Source organism: Tamandua tetradactyla, chromosome 7, assembly GCF_023851605.1.
Source record: "Tamandua tetradactyla isolate mTamTet1 chromosome 7, mTamTet1.pri, whole genome shotgun sequence".
Lineage (NCBI taxonomy): Eukaryota > Metazoa > Chordata > Mammalia > Pilosa > Myrmecophagidae > Tamandua > Tamandua tetradactyla.
Genome location: NC_135333.1, coordinates 132,202,550 through 132,224,116, shown reverse-complemented (window position 1 = coordinate 132,224,116; position 21,567 = coordinate 132,202,550). Strand labels below are relative to the sequence as shown.

The 21,567-nt window shown below is 34.5% G+C and overlaps 2 protein-coding genes across 6 annotated transcripts in view; both read right to left on the bottom strand.

Moving 5' to 3' along the window:
* The window catches only part of TBK1 (TANK binding kinase 1), an 83,214-nt gene extending 66,221 nt beyond the window's left edge, over positions 1 to 16,993 (bottom strand). The window contains exons 1-6 of one of the 3 annotated variants that reach the window (XM_077111300.1): positions 16,899 to 16,993; positions 14,586 to 14,703; positions 10,420 to 10,560; positions 8,230 to 8,359; positions 5,982 to 6,163; positions 1,642 to 1,802 (exon numbers count right to left, since the gene is read on the bottom strand). In XM_077111300.1, coding sequence (XP_076967415.1) covers positions 1,642 to 1,802; positions 5,982 to 6,163; positions 8,230 to 8,359; positions 10,420 to 10,560; positions 14,586 to 14,672 — 701 coding nt within the window. In that variant the 5' untranslated portion in view covers positions 14,673 to 14,703; positions 16,899 to 16,993. Of the gene's footprint in view, positions 1 to 1,641; positions 1,803 to 5,981; positions 6,164 to 8,229; positions 8,360 to 10,419; positions 10,561 to 14,366; positions 14,442 to 14,585; positions 14,704 to 16,735 lie in introns of those variants that run through there. The other 2 variants (XM_077111301.1, XM_077111303.1) reach the window with 2 other exon arrangements.
* A 2,537-nt stretch (positions 16,994 to 19,530) lies between these two features.
* The window catches only part of XPOT (exportin for tRNA), a 41,378-nt gene continuing 39,341 nt past the window's right edge, over positions 19,531 to 21,567 (bottom strand). For 2 of the 3 annotated variants that reach the window (XM_077111290.1, XM_077111289.1), the window contains one exon: positions 19,532 to 20,158. In XM_077111290.1, the coding sequence (XP_076967405.1) occupies positions 20,132 to 20,158 (27 nt within the window). In that variant the 3' untranslated portion in view covers positions 19,532 to 20,131. Of the gene's footprint in view, positions 20,159 to 21,567 lie in introns of all 3 variants that reach the window. The other variant, XR_013155771.1, reaches the window with a different exon arrangement.

The following is a 21,567-nucleotide window of genomic DNA, read 5'->3' as shown; positions in this document are numbered from 1 at the left end:
CATTCTTACCCTGGATGCAAGAAGGCAATGATATATTTAAGATTCTAAAAGAGAAAATTGTAAGCCAAGAATTCTTTCTCCAGCAAAACTGTCCTTCAAAATGAGAGACAGATTAAAATTTTCACAAACAAATGACAGAATTTGTTACCAAGAGATCTGCCTTGCATGAAATATTAAAGGGAATTCTATTGGCTGAAAAAAAAGACAGGAGAGAGAGGTTTGGAGGAAGGCACAGAACTGAAGTAAGGGTAACCTAAAGGATAAAAACAGAGAGAAGAAAAAATAGATCTGACATATAAAAACCAAAGGATAAAATGGTAGACTCTAGAACTGCTTTTATAGTAAGAACTTTGAATGTGAATGGATTAAACTCCCCAATTAAAATACAGATTGGCAGACTAGATTAAAAAATATGATCCATCTATGCTATTTACAAGAGACTAATCAATGGCCCAGGGATACAAATGGATTGAAAGTGAAAGGATGGAAAAAAATATTTCACGCAAGCTGTAACCAAAAGAAAGGAGTAATAACTATACTAATATCAGACAAAATAGTCTTTAAATGCAAAAATGTCATAAGAGACAAAGGACACATCATATTAATAAAAGAGACAATTCACCAAGAAGAAATAACAATCATAAATGTCTATGCTCCGAATCGAGGAGCTCCAAAGTACATGAAGAAAACATTGGCAAAATTGAAGGTAGCAATACATGTTTGAACAACAACAGTGGAAAACTTCAACACATCACTTTCTTCCATAGAAAGAACAACCAGTCAGAGGACCAATAAGGAAACAGAGGACCTAAACAATGTGATAAATGAATCAGACCTAACAGACATATATAAATCATTATACCCCAAAAAACCATGCTATACATTCTTCTCTAGTGCCAACGGAATGCTCTCCAGAATAGATGATACGTTGGAGCACAAAATCAGTATTAATAAATTTAAAAACGCTGAAATTATTCAAAGGACTTTCTCTGACCACAATGGAATGAAGCTGCAAGTCAATAACCACCAAAGAATGAGAACTTTTACAAATATATGGAGGTTAAATAACACACTCTTAGACATTCAATGGGTCAAAGAAGAAATTGCAAGAGAAACTGGTAAATATCTAGAGACAAATGAAAATAAGAACATCAAACCTTATGGGAAGTGGCAATATTACATAACTGCCAAAATGTGTTTTTTTTTTTAATAGTAAAAGACATCAGATCAGTTCAGGCTAAAAATTATATTTGGTCCTAGTACTGCATAGAATTGTATTATTTTTTTCATTTCTATAGAGGAAAATCCCTTGTAATTAATTATACAGGTGAAATAAATGAGTGCTGTGCTGAAATAAAAATGCAGAAAGCAATTATTTTTAATGATGGACCAAAAATTCCAGGTTGAGAAAAACAAGAAAAAAAAACAAAAAAATATAATTAAATGCCGGTAAGACATTTAAATATGTTATACAAAATTATGTTCATATACTTTTATAAGGCTGCATTCTTGTTAAAAATCATAGCTTAAATATCAGAAATGCCTGTAAACCAATTTTCATTTGTGTAAATCTCTATGATACAAAATAAGATACACATATTTCAAAATTTATTTCTAATTTTAGATGAAGAAACCACTTACATCACTTCCTTATTCCTACGAGGCCCTTCAAAAGGTCTAAATGGCAGTGATCCAGTAGCTGCATGGTAAAATGTTACCCCAATGCTCCAAAGATCAACTGTTGCTCCATATTTCTTCTGATGATCTTTTCTTAGTACTGCTCTTTCATACATATCAGGATGCTGAAAAGAAACAAACAAAAAACCCTATCAACTTGTGATCTACTGCAAAACATTATGGAAAAAAGATACTCAATAATGTTAAAATTTCTATCATATTTTCCTAATAATTTCACCTTTGTATTCTGAAAGACTATTTCACAGCTTCCTCATTCTCCTTAAATCTTCAATACCACCTCCTTTGACCCCCAATTTGAAGACTTCACTTCATACTGCATCAAGGAAATAGAAGCAACCAGAGATCAACTCTCCCTTACGCCTTTACCAAATTCTAACCTACCTGTATTCATGTTCATAATGTAGGCTCACTTCACAGTTAGCCTAGATCCTAGCAAAGGCCAACTTTTCCATTTGTGCTGTGGAGTCCATCATACTGTCTGACCAATTCCAGGAATCAATACCCACAATTAACCCCTTTTATTTTCTGCATCAATTTTCCTTTCTCTATAGGATCATTTCTATCAGCTTACAAACATATTTTAAAATACCTCCATTTTTAAAATAACCCTATACTGACTCCAAATTTCCCTCCAGCTATCACCCAATTCTTTGCTTCCTAGCACAGCAAGTTCTCAAAATAGCTGTCCATGCTCATTCCTGTGTCTACTTCCTCATGTCCCATCAGGCCAATGGCATTATATAACATGTATATATTTTAACTTCTAAAATCTTCCTCCTGCCCTGAGTTCCAGATTTTCTGTATTATTGTTCCCTTGAATATCTAATATCAGTTCAAATTTAACCTGTCCAAAATAGACTCTTGATCTTTCCACTCAAGCCTGTTTCCCTCTTATCTTTATCCTCTAAATAAACAGCAGCACCATCTCTCCAGTTGCTCATTCCCAAAATCCACAAGGCAGCTTTGATTCCTTTCCCTCATTACTCACTTGCAAGCCATCAGGGCCAGTTAAATGCACTCAGAGTACTAGCTTGACTGAATTAGTAGAGGTTCTAAGGATCCAGACAAGTAGCTGGTCTGATATTAAAAACACATATGCCCTTAAGCATTGTATTAGTTGTTGAGAATAGGTGGATCCTATGGGACAGAGCTTTGGTGCTTACGGATCCAGACTGAGATTCTGATAGACATTCATCTCTGTAGAGAACAACCACTAGTCACCTGACATCTGTCTATATGGGAGCTGTATAGTGGCAACTTTAAGATTTTGGAAGATAAAGCTATTAAAGTACATTCTGGATTAAAGTAGTCACCACCCAAATGCACCAAACCAAAACAATCCCTCATGACTATGGAATTTGGCTAGAGAACTTGGAGCCAATGCAGGTAACACTGGTGAGAGAATGCTTCTAAATGAGGCATTACATGAATCTGAGAGGAACACTTCTGGGAAATATATTTTATTAGAAATCAAAAGCTGAGATGTACATGATAAGATCTGGAATTTCGGGTAGACGTCAGACATCTTAGAGAGGTTCAGCTGGCTCTGTGATGCACGTAAGTAACTATTTTCTAAGGAAGTGCTAGCTAGACTTCTATCCTCTGGTATAAATGGTGCTGCAAATAGGCCAAGAGTATTCGGGCATGATTAATATCTTCTGGAACATGAGGTTGCCAACCTGTGAACAGGAGGTACAGTGATTCTAGAAGACAAGGTGTTGTTCTCCTCAAAATGTTCAAAATGCATTACCTAATTGGTACAGCTGTAAGCTATTTCTCAAGGAGTAACTGACTGGTAGTGGCTTAACACATGCTGGTCGGATATGTCTGCAATCATTGGCTCTCTCCTGAACGAGCTACTTGTACTTGTGTAGGGCTTGGTTTTACTATGCGTGGACTGCTGAATCTGGAACAGGAGAATAAAGACACAACTACTCTAAAGTTCTCAGGATTATATCATTGAGAAGAAATCTATTATAGTAAAAATGTTGGAGGAAAGAATGTTGGGCTTTTCTTTGGACCTTAACATACTGGCCTTCAATTCTAAGGAATTTCAAAATGGGGGCAGTTTTCATTCAAATACGGACTATTTCTAGATTGCTGATCTTTATCCATTTTATAACTAATATCTCATTTTGTAACTTCTGGTATACTGTATTTGAAAACAGGGATGGGAATAATCTGGGAATGGAAATAGATTAAACTTTCATGTTAGGTAATGGTATAACTTTGGAGTTAATTTATTTAACGTTTTGTTGTTTCCAATTAAAAACCTATAAGAAGAAAAATTAAACTGAAGTCCTAGGAGGATATATGGAGGTATTATATTGGTACTGGGGAAGAGCATCACTGAAGGCTGGTGGTATTTTTTGCTTTGGTCATCACAAAAGTAGGGAGGAGACATCCTGCAGTATAAGAGACATAGCCTGTATGACTTTCGGATATCCTGCCAGGTATTCACATAAGCAAGAAACCTGTTTGTAATTATCTAAGTCCATTTTATATATAAACACAAAGTATTTTTGCCAAGAATGCAGCTATATGTAAACTGGGGGAAGAATTTACTTTGTTTAGTTAGAAACTTGACCAAGAATTGTTCATTGCTTTGGAAAATTATGTCAATAATACCACCACCACTTGTGAATTGTGATTCACTAATACAATATACATTTGTAACTGCATTTCCATTCAAGTGAGATTACATATAGGCACATGCACCTATTTTCTTTGCTAGTAGAGTTGTTTCTGAACTCTTTGCATATTAAATACCTATTGTTTTATTATATAATATTTCTCTTAATTATCATTAAGATATTATACTATTCTTTTCATTAGGCTTGCAGGTTTGTTATATTATCTAAGAATTTGATTTTAAGTTACCAAATGGTACATTACAAAGTATTTATGATAAAAAGAGGGCTTTGGTCTAACAGGGTTGAACCCAACAGCCAATACAATTGGGCTGGCCCCTGCCAGTCCTCCAATTCCAGCTCCTGCCACCAGTCCCTTCCCCTCATTAAACGCTACCCAAACTACCATTCTTTCTGTTTCTTCAACACCAATGTCATTCTTGTCTCCAGGCTTTGCACTCGTGATTCTTTCTGCTTGTAAAGCCTTTGTCCAAATACATAGCTCAAATTTTATCATTTAAGTGTAGTTCATTTAGGTCTTAAGGGAGATTTACCTATCTTTCTTTTGCTAGTCACTCTTTATCTGATTACCCTAATTTATTATCCTCACACTTCAATTATCTGAATTTCCCTTATTTAATTATTGTCTATTTCCCCACTAAAATGTGGGCTCCATAAGAGCAGGAATCATGTGTCTTGTTCACCACTGAACATGACTGGTACACAGTAGACACTCCATAAATATTTAATGAATGGAAGAAATCTATTTTCAACCTATTCTTATCTAAAAGGTCATCAAATATAACTACAGGTTAATTTTGGATTACATGTTGTTAGGAGGAGAATTTCAGGCACTTTAGTTCATTCCAGACTTAGAATAATCTGAATGAAACTAAAAGGGTGACAAGACTTTATCCCTCTAAGATTACAACAATAGAATTCAATTGAAAAATAATCACAGAATCTACAACTTTTGACATAAAAAGCCAGAGCCACAATTACCTATAGCTATATATTATATACTTCTTGATTACAGTTAAATATATTTACTTTTAAGTATATTTTCTTAAGTGTTTCAAACATTTACTAACTTTACACAAACACATATATAAACCTAGGAACTTTTCAACCAAAGAGTTCTCTAGCATTTTAAGTTAGATTTTTTTCAAAGGTATTTCATTTTGTGAGTGGATTTTTAACAGTGATGAGTTCTTCAATAATCTCCCCTGAATATAATTCTTGTTTCAGACTTATAAAGAATTTCACTCTTTAGGGAATAGTATTCTAACAAGCTTTACTATACTAACTGCTCAGATGCCAAAAAAAAAGAGCCTTTACTAGCTAGATTCTCCAAGTATAGAGACAGCTTATTATTATTATTTAGAGACGGCTTTAATACAAATCCATAACATTAGTAAAATTAAGGGACTAAAGAGTGTTATAAAACTTGAAAAAATTTTAATAGAAAAACAGCATTCTTAGAAGTTAGTTTCTAATTCCCTTGTTACCCCCCATATTCATCAGAATAGAAAATTTAACTTTTGTCATAAAAGATACATAAGACATGTTATGGATACTGAATTATATTTGATACCCAATTATATCTGCAATACATACAGCTTCTTTAAAAAAAATTAGTGATGAATGACTTACCAAATATTCTTCTGTGCCATAAAGAGAAACAAACTGTTCATCATCTTCTAATTCTCTAGCTGCACCAAAATCTGTGAGTTTGTACACAGATTGGCCATCTTCTCCTATAACACGCATGATATTTCCTGGCTTAATGTCACGGTGAACTATGCCGTTCTCTCGGAGATGATTCATTCCGCCCACTTCAACAGTAAATTAGAAAGGACATCATAACGTAGATATCTGTGTATACGTACGTAAGTCATCTCAAATACATTCACATAATTTATTCAAATTCACAGTCTCAAATCATTAATATAAATTTGTCCGTAAGTTGCTCCAAAATCATTTTAATCAAAGATGTAATGGATGATGTGTATATTTTATATCATAGGTTTCAATTATAATGAGTTTCAGAACAAGGGTCAATGCAGTCTAAGGAAGAGACCAATTTTTCTTAAATACTTTAGGAAAATGAAACTGTTAGGAAAATGTCTTAAGCAAGATCCTTTCTCAATTCCTTTTGGTTATATATGTGTAGACAATATGCCTAAATTTAAGAATAATAAAGATTCTTAAGAAAGATCTTTTACCACAGTTTTATATTTCTTTACTCTGGTAAATAATTTCACAAAAAGTAAACTGAACTCAATACATAAACAAGTAAAAAAGTAACAGAAAGCAGGAAAAGTGTCAGACATTTCCTTAAAAATATATTTCTCATATACTTAGTACTATTCCAAAAAGGGCTTTCTTTTTTTTTTTTTTTTTTAAATAAGGGTAGAAGTGGCAACATTGCTAAAATCAAGTTGTTTTGACTGACAGGTAGCCCTACTAAGTGATAGCTTGTAACATTTGACAGCTAATAGATGAATGCCCAAGTTAAACATATGAAAGTAAGTTTAGGGGCATTAATGTGTAATTATTAAAATGCAGGGCTGCTAGTATACTTAGGAAGACATCAATTACCTATAACTTATAAACTTATAAACAGGTTTTAGCATACTTCCAAGTTTCATTTTATCCTCACTCAACTATTCTCCACTCTGCTTACAGCATCAAGTTAAAGAATTTCCAGGAATCTTTTACCTTTTTAATCACTGGGCTCTTCCTTTCCTCATAAATTTGATTCATTTCTTTCCAAGATTTTTCCTTTGTGTTATATATATATATATATATATATATATACATATAATAAGTTTTATTGAGATACAATTCACATATCATAAAATTCACTCTTTAAAAATATACTGTTTTTTATTTAATATAGTCACAGAGCTGTGTATCCATCACCATTAATTTCAGAACATTCTTTTATCCCCCAAAAAAGGAACCTTTTTTCTTTTTAGGAAGCCGGCACTTCCCATTTCCCTTTCCCTGTCTCTATGGATTTGCTTATGCAGGACGTTTAATATAAATGGAATCATAATATTTATCCTTTTGTCTGACTGCATTCCCTTCAATGGCTGAATAATATTCCATTGTATAAAAAAATGGATATTTCACATTTTGCTTATCCATTCATAGGTTGATACACATTTGGGCTGTTTTCATTTTTAGGCTACTATGAATAATACTGCTATGAACAGTCAGACACAAGCTTTTGAGTAGAAATAGTATTAATTTCTTGGGTATATAATTAGAAGAGCTATGTGGCAACTCTAACTTTTTGAGAGACTGCCCAACTATTTTCCAAAGTGGTTGCACCATTTTAACAATCTCTCCATCAATGTATGAGGGTTCCAATTTCTCCATATTCTTGCCAGTACTTGTTATGGTATGTTTTTTATTTTGGCCATCGGAGTGGATATGAATTGCCATCTCATTGAAGTTCTGATTTACAGTTCTCTGATGACTAATGATGTTGAACATGTTTTAATGCGCTTTGGCCATTTGCATATTATCTTCTCTGTATAAATGTCTGTTTAAATCCTTTGCCCATCATTAATTGGGTTATTTATCTTTTTATTATTGAGTTACAAGAGTTCTTTATACATTCTGAAAACAAATACCTTATTAGATGTATGACTTGCAAATATTATCTACCATTTCGTGGGTTGTCTTTTCACTTTCTTGATGGTATCCTTTGAAGCACAAGAGGGTTTTACTGTTCCTGAATTACAATTTATCTATTTTTTCTTTTGACACTTGTGCTTTTAAGCGTTGCCTAAAGGTCTTCAGTTTTGAAATAAGGAATTCATTTTTTATTACTGTTATTAAATTATATATATAGTAATAATTTAATATTCACATAAATAAGCCAACATACCCACATCTCGCAAGACAATTAAGAATTCTGACTCTGGTAGTCCATACGCATTAGATGGCTCTTCTAACACAGTGTACAAACTTCCACATGGACAAAATTCCATAATAAGTACTTTATGTCTTGTAGTTGTCTAAAAAAAAAAATCACTGATATGAACTCATAAGATATCATTTTTTATTATATGCCAATACTTATTTGATTTCATTTAAATGTAAGATTTGCTATAATGATGAATGCACTTTGTATTGCTTCATATGGGATTCATTAAATATCTGTCTGACTATACACGCATAAGAATTAATACCTTCAAATTCCTATTAAGTAAGAAAGTTAGATTTGTTTTTGAAGATAAACCACAGTAAAAATGGCTAAATGTGAATTATAAAATCACTGCTTACAATATTATAAAGGTTTTGCTAAATCATCTTTAATGTCTTACACATAATAGTACATTTAGCACAATTAGGTTGTCTAACAAATCTCTTAACCCCTTGAAATTCTTCTCATGGCAAGTACTACTACTTTAAGGAATGGAGTCCCATCCTTAAAAACAAATGAGGAAGTGAGTGGTCTCTCTTGCAGCAAAGTTCCATGTGTGCTCATCTGCAACTGAGTTGCTGATCTCTTTTATAACCTTGATTTTAATGTACCGTTTGTTATAAGATGCATCACCAATTTAAATAAGCGTTATAGGGAAAAATGCTATAAAATCAAATCTATGTATTGATAATAAAGATGCGTACCAATATCAGAAACTTGAAAATGTGAGTATGAATACTTTCTAATTTTCATCCTCTAACTTTTTCTAATCTTTTCCTTCATATCCTTAAAACCCCCCTTTTTTTTTTGCATGGACAAGCACCAGGAATCAAACCTGGGTCTCCAGCATGGCAGGTGAGAATTCCGCCTGCTGAGCCACCAACAGAACTGCTCATTATCAAAACACTTTCATAAAATATTTTGAATTTCCCTACTATTCAGTGGCTGTTAAAAAGTCAGAAATAATTTAAAAAGAAAAAAAAATCTGCTGTTGCTTTTGAATTATGAAATAATGCATGCTGATTACTGAAAATTTGGGAAATACCCATAATACCCAGAGACAGTTACATTAATATATTTTGGTATTTAGTCTTTCTTCTATATATCAAATTAAACCTTCTCTGTAAATACACAGAACATTGTATTTTGTATTTTGTAAATATACAAAACATTGTATATAATTCTGTATAGAGTGAGATCATACTGCATATATATTTTTAATCTGATTTTCTCACCTAACATCTATCTTTTTGTTTTTTTTTTGGTATGCTGTGTGGCAGGGGTCATATTTCATCCTTCTTTCCATGTGAATATCCTGTTATTGCAGCAACATTTATTGAATTTTTTTTTTTTTTTTTTGGAGTGCACGGGCTGGGAATTAAACCAGGTCTCTGCATGGTGGGCAAGAATTCTACCAATGAACTACCTGTGCACCCCTCACCTAACATCTTATATAAGCAGGTTCCAGGGCATTAAAATATTGTAAATAATGGTTTTCCTCACTGTTTATCCATCACATAATATAACTTACTTAACTTATTTATCAACACGGTTATAACTAATTCTTTGCACATAAACTATAATTTGCATTTTGATTACTTTGTAAGAAGTAATGGCTAAAAATGAAATCATTAGGATAAGGTGTATAAATTGCCAAATTACTTTTCAAAAAAGTGATTTTATTGCTTACCTCAAAGAGATTAAAAAAGAATTCTATCTTCAATATTTCTAGATTATTTTTCCTAGTTATATTACTTTCCCATAAAATCAATTCTATCTTACACATTTGAACTTCATATCGTAATCTTTGGATTTCTAAGATTTTTATTTGCTTATAAAAGCTACTTTGCATTGTTCGACTTCTCCTTGCTCCTTTTATATATGTTAATTTAACTTCAGCTTTTTTTTTCTGCAAAAAATACTGATAACCATATCCTTTTCCTTCTATTTCTTTTTTTCTGGTTCCCCTGTTACGCTATTTAATTTCTACTGCTATAAATCTCTTCAAGAATCCTTGGGGATAAAATTCTTGGTTACGTGAGGCCTAATTTTCAGTTTTTTTTAACCCAGATTTTATATTAGATTATGTTTCTCAAACAGAATAACTACTATAAACATGTTCACAAGATTAACTAAAGCTCAACTACTTACCTCCTCTTCAATAGCAAATAACTTGACAATATTTTTGTGATTGAGTTTTTTTAACACTTCAAATTCTCTCATTTGAACATCCACTGGACGAAGGAAGCTTATGTTATTAAATACTTTGATAGCAAATAAATCACCAGTTTTCTTTAAAAAAAAAAGACACAATGTTTTATTTATTCTTCAAAGGTACCATTATAACTATCAATAGCAATTTATTCTTATTATAGAACATCTTGAATAGCTTTCTTAAAATGCAATTTTATTGAGATATATTCACACACCACAGAAACCATCTGCAGTATACAGTCACTGGCTTCCAGTATCATCACATAGATGTGCATACATCCCCATGACCAAATTTAGAACATTTTCATTACTCCAGAAAAGAACTAAAAAGAAAACACTAATCCTCCCATATTCCTTATCTTCTCTATTACTGAACCATAGTGTGCTACATTTGTTACTGGTTGATGAAAGAGTATTAAAATATTACTGTTAACAAACAGTCCAAACTTTGCAATAGGTACATCTTCCCCCATATACCCCTCTATTATTAACTCCTTGTAATAGTGTCACACATTTGCTCTAGTTCATGAAGGAACTTTTAAATATTTTTACAGTTAATCACGGACACTGTCCATCACAAGATTCACTGTTATACATTTCCATGTTTTGATCTTCAACTTTTCTTCTGGTGACATTCATGACTCTAAACTTCCCTTTTCCACCATACTCACACATCATTCAACACTTAATTATTCTCACAATAACATATTCTGTATAACTTTTAAGCATTTGTACTAGGACTTCTGACTCTTAAAGCTCAAATCAATCAACCGACTGTTCAATATTCCTTTCAAATTGTATGTTTTGGAATGTAGAAAAGACTATTTTCTTTCATATTATAAATAAGTTTGCATTCTGATAGACATTTACATATCAGAAGACTCCAATAATTCCAAACATGAAATTATGCTTAAGATTTTAAGAAATAGTTCCTAGCTGTGATAATGCATATATGGTTTAAGAATTGGGGAGTAAGGTTAAAGTAGACTTCCTAGTTAAATTGTACCACTGCTTTTCTAGGTAACTTTCTGCAACTTCACCTAGATGACAAGGGCAGATTGTTCCTTCACAGACCATCCCCAGAGGATCAAAGCCATTTTCTTTTCTCTATTGAGATAGCTGCAAGCTCCTCAACTCTCGTTTCCTCATGGTTTACTGAAGTAGATCATGCAAAATTATAATGCATAGCTGTAGCTGGGAGGGAATCTTAGAGGTACAAATACATGCTTAAATTTCAGATAAATATTACATTCTCTTGTTCTTTATGTTAACCTTACTTTAAAACATTTTTCCAGACCCTCCGACTTCCAATTAGAAATCAGAAAGCCTTTCCCTGTGATCAGTCCACATTTGTTGAGAGTTTGGCCTTACTTCTTCCATTCCAAGGTTCAATTTTTCTGGTGCAAGTGGAAAGGTTCTTTCTGCTTAAAGCCTGGGGCTCAAGTATTACCTGCCTAAACATATTACATAAATCTGTCAGGACCTGTGTGATTTTTCTACTTTGGAGCCCTCTCTATAGCTTTTGAAACAGATTCACCACTTACAGCCATCATATTCTCCTCGACCCAAAATCTCATTATCTTTTTCTCAAAAGCATTTAACTGTTACACAACCTCTCAAGATGATGATTTGGAAGCTACTATCTGTGTGACTGTCCCTTGCTACGCTAAATATACCTGAAAGAGTTAAAGGGCCATGACTGTTTTCAAATAATGAAAATAGAACAATAATGTAACTACAGCTCAATTACCTTGTTATTTCATTAGCTCAGCCAGGTTAAGGACACTGTCAAATCTATACTACCCCAAAGAGAGCTTTTACTTGAGGGTACTTGTCTCAACTCAATCTAAAATTAGGAAAATCCTCACAGAAGAGCAAGCAGGAAAAACAATACAAATAATATAATAATAAAACAATAATGTAATGCACTCACTGTGATTTAAGCCAGTATATTCCTACTGGCTACAAAATTTATGTAGTCTACATCATACCTGTGAGATTACTGGGATATATGTGTGAAAGTATCATTTTTCCTTTATTCATCTGCCCAGTCACCTATTAGAGTCCTTAAATCAAAACAAACTAATTCTATTTAGAGATCTATGTCCATGCGCATATACACATGGGCAGATTAACACATCCTTCCTACTTCCTTCACACACACATATAGTCAGCCACACATACACATTAGTAGCTAAAGTTAAATTAATGAAAAAGAGACAGATTAGGTAGGTGATATACTTAAACAAATAGTAAACTTAGGTATCTCATTATTCTAAGCAATAACATAACAGAATTTAGCTACTATTATGGTAAAAATTCTTCAAAGGTTACTAAGAGGAAGCAAGATTTGGGGGACATAATCGCAAACTCTTGAAATTGATGTCACTGAAAACAAATACAGTTTCTCAAAATACATCTCTGGGAAGATTATTAGGGACCAAGTGCTAAACTGGGTCTCAGCAATCTTGTAAAGTCAATTCTTATGCTGCTCAAAGTCTTATTTTAGATTTTCAAACTATATTGGATAAAGTACATCTCTGTTTCCTTTAAAGAACTTCAAGTTATTTTAGGATAGTTTAATCTGTCCTCATTCATAAGTTTATTTCTTCAGCAAACATTTACAGAGGGTCTACTATGTGTTATGTACTTACGTGGAGGACACTAAGTATCCAAGGAAAGAAAAAAGACCAAAACGTGAAATATACCACGTCCAATCCCTATTCCTTTTGACTGCCTGTCATCCTATCAGTTTCTAGTTTAACATTCCTTCCAATACTACCTTGCTACTACAACTGGAACTTTTTGTAGGTATTAGTTCTAGTTGTAGTTATAGTCACTAGGCCCATCACTGTGCCTGACACTTACCAGGTGTTTACAGAAGTTTGTTAAATTAATTTGGGCCACAGGAAGACAGATTGTGAGATGTGTTTTCAATGCTAAAAGCTGTGCCACCACTCATTTTTCTATTCTTCATGGCACAGTGCACAAAACAAAAATAATTTCTAGGGCAGGAATATCTAAGGTTGATCACAATTAGTTTGATCAATGACCCAGAGCCTTTGGACAATTCCAAAACTGAGCGGGAAAAGCTAAAAGCTGTCCTTAGGTACATCTGATTCATTTTCTATAAGTCAGTGAACCAGAGGTTTTTTAAAGTTATATTCTCTTGCTAGAAGAAATGACCCCACCCATGAATACTTATCTTATTATCACAGACAGAACTGATTGATCTCAAGGCTACAAGAAAATATGAAGGAACTCCTCCTTACTAAAATGTTTAGAATCCCTTTTCTGAAAATAGGAATTTAGGAGGCTCCAAACATCACTTAGTGCAAACAAAGTCATAGTGCTGAAAAATTAGTGGATATCTGCATTATAAAAGGATTTTTTAATTCCATTTTTTTCCAGCTTTCTTCCCTGAATAGAAACTTTATCTTTAATTTATTTTAACTTACTTCAATTACATCCTCCAATAGGGAATCTGACACAAAATCTTTTGGCGTTTTGGATCTTGAAGTGCCTCTGGGATTAGTCTTTTTATTCTATTACCACTTTCACTACCAAGTTCCTATTACCTCATACCAGGATATAGCCTTTTACCTAGTCTCCTTATTAAAACCATTTTATGCCAATCTGTCTTGTAGGGTACTGATTTAGGGAGGGCATGAATCTTTAGTAGAGAATATCAGAATCATCCATGGGTTCCCCTCCAAACTACACATCTGCTCCCCACCACGCCTTTACCCACTGCTACACCAAAGCATTGCCACACTGAACTTCTGTTAGAGAGACCATTCACTACTACAGGGAAGTCGGGTTGGGGAAAAACGTCAAAAGGCACAACACTAAACTCATCTTCCCTTGTCCCTTTTTCAACCAACCTCCTGTTTTCTTTCATTTTCCAACACACAACCTTTGTTGCAATTGGGTAAAAATCCTCAAGTCCTCTGGCACACCTATATTTAAGCAACAACAAAAAAAGGTATTCTCTTTAAACAAAATAATCAAAATCACCAAGTCCCACATTTTAGTATAAGTGTGCTTCTCAGAAGAGTATACATACAGTGATAAAAAGCCTCCAAAGTTTTCTCTGTACCAACCTTATGTCTTCCACGAAAAACATTTGCAGTAGCTCCTTGGCCTAAAATATCAGATAAAAGCCATAGATGATTGGAAGTGCTCTGCATCTCTGCTTGGTTAGGAGATCCTCTTGTTACACTAAGAAAAAAAAATATTTACACATATATTTTAAGGGAATAATGCTTTTAAGAAACAAATGTTAGCTATTTTAAATCACAAGATCACACACAATTTATTTCTTAATTGAAGTGTATAAAGAGTCCATTGTAAAATCTAAGTTTTCAGCGATATTAAAAGCTAAAATAGGGCAGGCTACGGTGGCTCAGTGGCAGAATTCTCACCTGCTTTGCCAGAGACCCAGGTTCGATACCTGGTGCCTGCCCACATTAAAAAAAAAAACAAAAAACAAAAAACAAAAAAAACCCCACCAAAATACTGTGTGCACTGAAAAATACATTAACTAATAACATCTTACATATTCAATTTAATTCATTTACCACAGGGCTGAAAGAACATTTACTTTATAGTTTTGCCTTTATCAATGAGTGTGATGCTGGTCATTTCCTTCAAATGTCTTAAAAGATTAAATTAGGATAAGCAATATTTTTAGCATCTTAAAATAAAGAAAATAGTGTAAGTTACTAACTTATCTGGAATTAATTGGCTGTTCTCCAACTTCTGAGTATAATATACACATACCAAGTATATATTACCAAGTCTTAAAAAAATAAGCATCACTCCTAGCCTTGCCCTTTAATATGGAAAAGCTTATAGAACTATAAGAATATTAAAAATATTTGAACTCTATGTTGGAATAAAAATGAGATTTGCTAACATAGCATAAACACTTGTCTCATCACGCCACATTAAAACTTCTGTAGTGTCAGATGGAAACATAGCTTTTAACAAGTTACGACAAAGAACAGAATGCTGGGCTAGGTATCCAGTGATAAATTAATGACTGCCAATATTCCCAGTAGGGTTAGGAACATACAGAATAGCCAGGGATCTAAATTTCACCAATCTCTGGTATATGAGGATGCATTCCTCAATTTTAGCACCATAAAGTAATTTATCAGAAGGAATAAAAATAAGATTCCCTTTTCACAACAAATGGAAATATATTTTTCAGTTACTGCATTTAAGAGGTAATAATGTAAAACTTTTCTAATATCTGATGCAAAACTTCCCTTAATTAATGTAATTTGCTTTTTAAGGACAACTGTAAATGGCAAATAATATCACTAGGCACTACACGTACTTAAGTGGATAATATAAAACAAATTCATCAGCTAAGAGATCTTGCTTTCTATATGCGGATATAAAATTGTGGTTTCACAATGATCAGAGGAAACATCTTTTAACACCGTCTTCCAATAATCCCACAACGGCATGCCAAACATGACTCAGCACACTCACAAGGGGCTTGGTGTATAAATCTTCCCAAACCTGTGAAAGTATAGGTAGACACTCAACAAGTATGTTCCTGGTGACACTATCTTAAGCGTACTTCCTTATACCGTTGAAAACGAAAGTCATTGTGCAGAAATGAATACAGTTTTTGTGACACGTAATATGGACAAAGTTCCAGGATTTCCAAACTGCACAATTACGGGAATCATTTGTTAAACAGACGTTATATTCGGGTTACAGAATGAAAAAGGTCGCTCTTCAGTGATACATTTGACAATTACTCGGTAGAACTTGTTTTGAGGTCACCTACTGAAAATGCTTGAAAACAGATTAGAAAATGAACACACAAGCCAGGTCGACGAAGGGCAAGTAAACGCTTGGGATTTTGCATTTTATCTGTAAATATTAAAAAGTCTTCAGCTTCTAGCTTCCAGTGAGGCAAATTCTGTCTTTAACATCACAAAAACCCTAATGAAACATTTTAAAAATCGTCTGAAAGATCTATCCATTTAAAACGTGCCAATCCTGTCAACACTCGGAAAGAGAGCTGGAAAAGAGAGAGTCTAACTCTAAAGGAAAGGGACAGCCCGGGCCCAGACGGGGTAAAGACACCTCCCTCCGAGCCCAACGCCACTGGAGGGCCCCAGGGTGCAGAAGGGGGCCGGTCGCGGGGCGAGAAGTCGAAGTGCAAGGGAACCGGTTCGCGCAACCGCTCGAGCGGTTCGGACGCTCCAACCCCCCAGGAGGCTGTCCGAACCTGCAGAGTCCGGGTGGGCTCGGCCTCGGGTCGTGAGGGGCTTCTCAGGTCTCCTGCCCCACTTCTTCTGACTCCGCATCCAGCCTCCCACAGGAGGTGGAAGCGCTCCGCACGAGACTGTGTTAGGCCTCTGCCGCCCCTCCGACCGATTTGTCCCCCTTACCGAGCCCCGTCCCCTCCGAGCCACCGCCAGAGCACTCCCTCGGCCTCCTCGCGCCCCGGGCACTTCCGGCTTCTGGAACGCAGGCTAGGCGTCGCGTGACTGACGGCCGCCAATTGTGAGTGCGCGTGCGCACGCCCGGACATCGCCGCGACGGGCGGGGAGGGCGGGCCTGGGAATCCGGTACACCCGGTAATTGTGCGCGCCAGTACCCCCACACCGAGGGTGAAGCTGGGGACCCCTAGGAAGTGAACATGACTCAGATTCCCACAATTGCAAAACCCAACCGATCCCTGGGCGCCGGAAGGCGGGGTGCAGAGTACCGAACAAGAGGAAGACAGAAATTGAGCTAGTGATTACGTCTTAATAATCACAGGTGGGCTGAATACTGGATGTGTTGAGAAATCAGAGTCTGGAAGGTTGGAATTTGAATTTCCAAAGAACACTTTGGCTGCAGTAGAACAGTATCATCGTTTCAGCATAATTCAGACGTGAAATGGGTAATGCAATTATGTTCACGTAATTCCTTCTTTCAGGACTGTAGTTTGGAAAATAGCAATATTGAAGAACTGACGTATTAAAACTAAGTTCTGTAATATTCATGAGGCAAGGTCTTTAGCAGCTATTTCCTGGAGAGGGTTCATTTCTGCTCCAGCACGAGGGCACGGACTAAATTTTTGAGGGTAGAAAAAAGAGAGGCTTCTTTCCAGATACTACCGCAACCACCAAAGAGGTGGAAACCATGGCAGAGTGGTTAAGAGCAGAGGCTTTTGCAACCAAGCCTCTCTCTGATGGAAAATAAGTTTCTTACCTCTATAAGCCTGTTCTTTATCTTAAACACAAAAGCCAAATCCAACGAGTTATTACAAAGTGAGTTACTTTACTACAATTTCAAACAATGTTTAAATGATGTAACCACTATAACAAGTCTCACCACTTAAAATTCCAACCAGTTTCAGTTTTCCCATATCTAATACAAAGGAAGACTAGTCAAAGTTTCAAACCCACAGTTTAAAGTTGTATGGAAGGAAATGTGATTAACTGAACCAAAGGCCCCAATTTATGTTTACCACATAATAAATGATGCGCATTAAAATACTACACAGTTATTTTCTTAAAGGTCAAGCCACTTATGAACCACTTAATGTTAGCATTAATACTAATATTTAAATAAAGGGCTAGGTCAGAACTAGACCAGGTATCATAAAACCCTGTGGTTCCAGTCAATTTACACAAATTCCTTTAGCCTAAATTATCTCACCAAATACAGGTGAGAATCACCCTTGAGACACTCATTTAGGAACTTGCTTAGGAAACTAAGTACTATACAAATAAGGTTATTCATGATGGAAGAAGGTTCCCTAATTGCTATGGATTAGTAACAAAAATTAATTCTGTAAGTAAAGTGCTCTGGGTTGGCTAAAGGAATAAAATGGGAATTATGCATGATTATTATAACATGAAGTTATAATTTATATTACAAACTCCTGAATCCCATGTCTTGATTTCTCTTAGCTCTGAACACATAGAAATCTTCAGAGCCTTAAGAGCCAGGGAAAATGGGATAACATCTTTAAATATATGGAATTAATAGTACAGTAATAATTTATGTGCCAGGTGGTTCTTTTCATGCTCAATTCATTGAATTCACATAACACCTATGAGATGGCTGCCATTATTTCAACCACTTAAAGATGGGAAAACTGAAGCAGAGAGGGGTTATTTAACTTGCCCAAAGTTCTAAAACCAATTCCTGGCAGAGCTAGTATTTGAACCTACTTAATCTGTATCAGACCATCTGAGTTCTTAACCACCATGCCATGCTACCTGTATACTTTGGATAATTACTATTATTGCAATAGATGCAATTATTTTTCCCATAGTTCAAAGCAACTACCAAAGCAGCACCCAGCTCACTTTTCTACTTTTTAAAACTTTTAAACTTAAAGATAATATACAGTCTGCCATATATTATATAATCTGTTTTTACAATTAACTGCCAACTTAGTTTAGTACCTTTATTCCATGATGTAAGGAAAATGTTTAAAATCTCTTCCAGAATTAACCCCAGAAAAAAGTTTCATGTGTACAATTTAGAATACAATTTTAGGAGTTTATATTCCATCGAAGCCCATCCATGAAGCCCCTTGATGAATGGATCAAAGGTTAAAATAAAAAAAAATCTTCCCCTAAAAACTGAGCTTTTAGAATTAAACCCAAATGACTGAAGTAATTCTACTACACAGTTTTGCCCCTCCTTTCTCCTTCATTTTCTAATACTACTGATACTATGATTTATTCCTCTTGCTTTCCTGAGTAGCCATAAATAATAATGGGGGAAGACAAAGGAAGGTGCTTTCAAGTAATTAAGTGGGCAGTTACTACTTAAAAGTATCATAAATATATGGGCATATCTTGCTCTAAGTAAATCCAAAAAAAGGTTTAGAAAAAATAAATTAGAGATTTTTAATTCTATTAAAAGATTCACTAGGCTTTTAAAAATTATCCTAATTAACATTTAACTACTTAGAAGCAGAACTAAGTAAAACAAAGCATCCATGCCCTCAGATTTGCAGAACTTTGGATAGAAAACGAAGGAAGGATTAAAACTAGAAAATAAGGCTAAAGTATTTATAATAATTCCAAAAAAGACAGTGGCTTTTCACTACATAAAATTTATTTATTTGTATTAAAAAAAAATGTGTAACACCCACACCTACTTTTAAATCAATTAATTTACGAAACCATTCTCTTTTGTAGAATACACATAGGTACTGAAACAGTTTAAAGAAATGTAATGGCTATCTACAAAAAAATTAGTTTTGATTGTTGTATTCCCCCCATACTTAATGTGCCTACACACAAAGAAAATGAAATTTCTCAAACATTTTATATTCAGTAATTTTTAAAAGCACAGTTTTCCACTGTATTATGGTCTTTATAAAGGACTTAAAGTTTCAAATAAAAAAAAAATAAGGTACAAGGATAAATTTGCTGTTATCTTTTAACAGCATTTTTATATAGAACAATGAGTTGGCATGCAAGCAACTTATGTTGTCACATACCTGCATTTAGGGAAAATTACACCCATTTTACAGAAAAATCCCAGTACATATACTGCCATAAACTCAAGCTATGTTTAAAAAGATCAGTGTGAGTGGCACACAAAAACCACATTTTCATAAATAATGAACTGGAATTCCTGATCATGAAGTAGGCACAGGGAAATCCAGTCCTTAGGGCTTTGCTCTCTGGAAGAACACCTGCGAATAAAATAGTACAATTAGTACTGAAGTCAGAAGATAACACCTTTGACCTGGAGAAGGGCTATGAGTTACTGAGTGCTAGCCACTCTTTTGCAAAATCCAATAAATGTTTTTAAAACATTTAACATACTTCATAAATCTACACAAAATCCAAGGTAAGAATTTTTTGCTCTGAAAAACTTAATAAATGCCAGATACATATGTTAACATCACTCAAATGAGAATTTTGTGATAATATAGTATTACTTCTAATGCTGTGAGATTCAAGTGGTCAGATGAAAATTTGACTTCGACACCTTTTTACTGATCGGCATTACTGGCAAAATTAACAATGGGAAATTAATGTTTAAGAAAGAAACAAACGTGTCTAATTTAAAGATGCCAGTTGTTATCCCTTAAGGAATTTATTATTTTACATGATAAGGTACTTCCAAATCAAAATCTGAAACTACAAATGAGCAGGCTAGACACAGCACTAGGCCCTGGCCTAATATTATATACTACTTTAAACAGTTAGGTACATGTTAAATAAGCATTAGAAATACTAAATGATAGGAGTTCACTCACTAAGGACAGGAATTGTATTTGCTACTATATCCCTAGAACCTAGTAGATTGGATATTCATGTAAGAAATAATCTATTGACTAAGTTCAGAGGAAAGAATGCGCACTATATGAGTAAAAGAAAGCCCTGCAAGGAGGCCATGCTTAAGATGCCTAGAAGAATGGATAAGATTCATAAAGGAGGGCTGCTTTTAAGGCAGGGTTTTTGAAGAACATCAAGAAAATCAAAGACCATTCCTGCAAGAAAAAACAAAAAGGTAGACTGAGATCAGAATAAGAAAAAAATGGAATGCCAAACAAAGAAACATGAATTTGTTTTTATTAAATTATGGGGAGACACAGTTATGAGGAAAGGGAATCTATTTCTAATGACTTTCAAACAGACCTGAAAAACCCATCAGATGGGACAGAACAAAGGAAAGAGATCAGAGTGAGATAACACAAGTCTACACTCAGGTGTCAGCAATCGATAGAAAGGAAGTGAGAGAGGAGGAATCAGCAACATCTAAGAACCAATTGGATATGAAGAGAATGAGCACAAGAGAAGGAACTTCATTTTTTCCCAACTAGAGTAATGATGCCATCACTAAAATAAGGCAATTTAAGAAGGAAAATAAGTTGGGTTTGGGGGAGTAGACATTTTATAAATGCTGTATAGATAAGTAAATACATTTGGAGTATGATCCTACAGTGTACCTAGAACTACCAATACAGTTATCTCTAATTCAAAAGCAAATATTTTGAGTCCTTTAAACCAGTTTTATCAATCAGTTATTTTATATGAGTATTAACCTCCATAGGCATTTTACTTTTTTGGGGAGAAAGGTGGAAGAGTTCCCAAT